Source organism: Aquarana catesbeiana, linkage group LG09 (genome assembly GCF_042186555.1).
Source record: "Aquarana catesbeiana isolate 2022-GZ linkage group LG09, ASM4218655v1, whole genome shotgun sequence".
NCBI classification, from domain to species: domain Eukaryota; kingdom Metazoa; phylum Chordata; class Amphibia; order Anura; family Ranidae; genus Aquarana; species Aquarana catesbeiana.
In genome coordinates this window covers 243,388,842-243,393,305 of record NC_133332.1, presented here as the reverse complement: position 1 = coordinate 243,393,305, position 4,464 = coordinate 243,388,842, and the positions used below count along the sequence as shown (strand labels likewise).

Below are 4,464 nucleotides of genomic sequence, written 5' to 3'. Positions count from 1 at the left end.
TTGTTTCTTAAGTTGTTGGTTGTGTTCCCCATTAAGGAGATTCGCCCTCTCTATTTGTCCTGTTTAACATTTTAATTGAAAGTGAAAGTAAAAGAAAATCCCATATTTTGGGTTGTCCCCAGAAAAGTAATAGAGGGGAAATCTTCCAATGGGGACACTAGATTTGGTGACCTGGGGGTGACCTGGGGGTTCTCAAAAGATTCCCTCAATTTGCAGGGATTTGCTCTCACTTCCTGTTTGGCTATGGAACAGGAAGTGAAAGGAAATCTCCCCAATGGGACAAAGATGGCAAATTACATTACAGGGGTTATAACCCACCATTTATCTATCCAAAATAAAAGTTCTACTTTAAGGCTACATTGGATCATTATGCTGCATTTCTTTTTTGCCTCTGTAAGCCCCTGCGCTGGCTAAGTGCCTGAGACTGCTTATGTCTGTGGTTGTGTCTGTACCTTTGTAAGTTCATATTACATTATAAAACAAACAAAAAAAAAAAAAAGTGCAACAGCACTGAAAGCTGAAAATTGGCATTGGTAGGAAGGGGGTAAAGTGCCCTGCATTGTGGTTAATGTATAACAAAAAGGCTTTCACAGATGTATGAAGATACCATAAAAATCTGATTATATTTTTATAAAATGTTATTATATGTTTTATGTTATGATGGTGTTACATTACATTGCAATTTTAGATTTACACTGGGGTTGATTTACTAAAACTGGAGAGTACAAAATCTGGTGCAACTCTGCATAGAAACCAGTCAGCTTCTAACTTCAGCTTGTTCGATTAACTTTTGACAAAATAATCTGGAAGCTGATTGGTTTCTATGCACAGCTGCACCAGATTTTGCACTCTCCAGTTTTAGTAAATCAACCCCGCAGTGTCTATTTAAATAACAGCTGTGCTGGATATAAGTCACCCTGATGTTTGTACTTTCCTGTTGCCCTACATGCCCACCTGGTTTTTTCTTGGTCAAAGCTTATACAGTGCTAAAGACCCTCTCCTACCCCATGCGACAGCTCTCAGGCCTGGTGACTGGCTAAATACCCAATGCTGCATAGTGGGAGGCCTGGAAAGGAGTCATGTGCTCTCCTATTCCTGGAGGAACTGCCATGATATTGACGGGCAAACAGGGTAGCTGGGAAGCAAGTGGATAATCCATTATCTACACTGTTCTTACAACCCAGTGAATGTGTGATGTCCTAAATGGCCAAAGAACTGGCTTACTTTTAAAAAATTATACTAATTGATGAGTCTAAATCACTCTGGAGTAAAGATGGCTCCACATGCCATGACTATAAATAGGAGTCTCAGCAGTGGTGGCTGGTGGGGGCAATTTTTTGGGGGGGCAGCAAACAGTGCACTCACAGCCAACCCCCCAGTCGGTCAGTCAGTTGGGTTCAGGAGCACTTACCCCATCTATGGTGGGCAGCGCTTCACCCGGGCGGCAGGCAGCGGGCATCATAGGTGGCTTTCCCCTCCCCTGCTCTCCTCTGTGGGCATCGCGGCGGCTTCTGTCTCCTCCCTCCTCCTCTGCAGCCAATTGGAACACTTCTTCTTTCGGACAATTGGGAAACAGGTCTCAGACCTACTTCCTGATTGGCCAGGAGGAGAATCGGTGTGAAAATAGCAAATATTCATTAGCTTTTGTCACACAACTGGGTGGGCTCGGTTAGCAGTGCTCTGCATCCCGAGCCCACCCTTTTTTGAAGCCTATAAGAGCCTCTGGCTCTAACCACGTGCTTCAAAAAATCAAATCACCCCCCATTGGAATTCATGCGTATGGTGCCTTGCATGGGGGCCGGACGCATGGATGGGGGGGTGGTGCCTGTGTGCCCCTAATTTATGGGCCGCCACTGAGTCTCAGTGTTGATAGTTGAAGCTATCTCACTTTGGAAAGACACAAGCATTTTAAAGCTGAGCTTTGTTATCAGCCTCTTGCAGTCAACAGTAAAGCAGAGCTCAGGGTGGGGGAGGGATAAGCATCACAATGAGCCAATCAGGTGTGCTGCAGTGCAGGGTGCAGCCAGCATACTAACAGGGGGAGAGAGCCGAGTGAAAGATTGATCCGCTCACCAGTGAGCTGCCCCATCACAGGGTGGGGGTAGAGATGAGATCTGTAAGTTAAAGTATAACTGCGACAAAAAAAGACCAGGTCACCGCCCTTGCCTGTATGTAGCTGCTTGCCTTAAGTTAAACTTTAAATAAGACCTTAAATGGGTATATCTTACATATGGAACCTGTCCAACCTTGGTGCGAGTAATGCCGCTGTACTTGAACTAATACACCCAAATGGCAGCTTTCATCTAAGACTTCTCATACATATTTTTTCAGGTTCATACACCATAAGAGACACCATTAAATGATTAATCTAAGTTGTTTGTACCTCAAACTTAACTATCCCTTACACCATAAGAGACACCATTAAATGATTAATCTAAGTTGTTTGTACCTCAAACTTAACTATCCCTTATCCCTGGATATAGCCTTAAAACCTCTACCAATTTTTACAGTTTAGCTGGCCCTGACACAGTTTCTTTGCTGTTCATAGTCACAGGAGAGCTATGACAGCGAATATCTGTAGATGCGTCAACTGGGCTATGTTGAGCATAATCTGTGATTTTCCTCTCATCGTGTCTTTGCAGAAAAGTACAGCAACTTGTAAATGTGTATTTAAATCTTTCGGATGCGTAACAGTACAATATGGGATCCATACAACAATTTGTTCCTGACATCATCCAAGTGATATAATAGGCAATCTCAATATTTTCTAGCAAAGAACATGAAGCTGGGAAGTACAATATAATGGTAACACCAATGGTCCTGGTTATATGGACCGGGATGTAGCAAATAATGAATATTATCAGGGAGATGAAGATGGTTTGCACTGACTTGGACACCATGACTTTGCTGAGGGTGTTCATTGGGTTGATTTTGAGGATGTGTCGACTCAGTAGAGTGTAGTACACCAACGTTATGGAAAAAGGAATGAGGAGACCAGTGAGGAGGATGGTCCAGTTCCAGACGAAAAATAAAACTGCTTGTTCGGTTTGATGAAAACTGAGACATTTTGTAGCTCCGTGGACTTCTGAAGTTTTAAGGACAAAGAAAAATGGAATACCTTGGCATAGTAGACAACCCCAAATGAAAAAGCAAAGTTTTTTTATGAATGGTTTGCTGGTCAAGGCTGGTCTTTTGATGTTTTGAACCACAGAGAAATATCGGTGGATACTGATTAAGGTGAGGAAGTAGATGCTTCCATACATGTGAGTGCTGAGCAAGAAGACTTTAAACTGGCAGAGGAACAATCCAAAGGTCCAGTGGTCAGTGAGGGAGTAGATAATGATCAGAGGAGCTGCTGGGGTGATGATGGCATCAGAGACGGCCAAGTTGAACTGGAGAAACACTGTTAAGTTCCATTGTTTTACCTTAAACCAGAATATCCATAAACTGATACAGTTCAAAACAAAGCCAATAAGGAAGATGAAGCTCAAAAAGATTGGTATGAAGGGGTTAATGGATTGAGGCTGACAGCCGCTTGAGTTCCTTGAATAGTTTATCATCTTAAATGCCTATGATTTAAAAAAGCAGACTTTTGTAGTTAAATAAGTAGTTTTTTTTTACCTGAACAAAGTTAATTTCCATTTTAAAAAGAAAGTATCTTCATTTTGTATCCATAAATTTATACTAAAAGGCAATAAAAAGCAACCCAGCTCTCTTACTGAAAGATAGAAAAAAAAAGTGAAAAATGAAAGATAATTACAAAAGTTTCTACTAACCTTGTTGAAAACAGATCTACAATATGAGGCTTGGCTGTCTAGTACAGACTGTTACGAGGTTCATCCTCATAAACTGATATAATTTTTTTTAGAACTTTCGCAGGACAGGTTCCATACTTTTAGACAAAACAAGAAGGGAGGGGAGACAGAGCGCAAATACCATGGTGTAGTACTGACAAATGTATGCTTTATTGGAAACAAGGTAATCTACTCACAGAGTTAAAACCTATCTGGCAGAGGAACACGCATGGGACTGCTAAAACAATGTAAACAAGACATCTGTAGTCCAAGTGGTCTATGTGGTGTTTTGATTTATTTGATTTGATTTTGACTGTATATTTTATCAGATTGGGTCGAGCTTCTGGCATTCAGTGTTTCTTTTTTTTATGGTTGATTTCCATACTTTTAGATATCTATTGTCAATCCATTCATCTTACATGTGCATATCTGCAATGTAAAACCCCTTCTCGCATATTTGTGCAAAGCAGAATTTTACGCTAAAAAAGGGAAGGACTTGACCACAACTTTAAAAATAAATTTTAATTTGGAATCAGGAACTAAGTTGTGTTCAAGCAGCATATGTTCTCCTTTCTTTTGTTCCGCAGACTGCAGATCTGTTCAGCCTCCCCCCCCCCCAGAATGAAGAGAGAAATTCCAGTGTAAGCTCCAAGTCATGGCTTGGAGCTTA

General features: G+C 41.3%; 1 protein-coding gene across 1 annotated transcript; it reads right to left on the bottom strand.

Annotated features, from left to right (window-relative positions):
• Positions 1–517: 517 nt before the first annotated feature.
• On the bottom strand, positions 518–3,563 carry LOC141107295 (lysophosphatidic acid receptor 6-like). The gene has a single exon (XM_073597986.1). The coding sequence runs from the start codon at positions 3,558–3,560 to the stop codon at positions 2,505–2,507; it is 1,056 nt and encodes a 351-aa protein (XP_073454087.1). The 5' UTR covers positions 3,561–3,563; the 3' UTR covers positions 518–2,504.
• Positions 3,564–4,464: the final 901 nt, after the last annotated feature.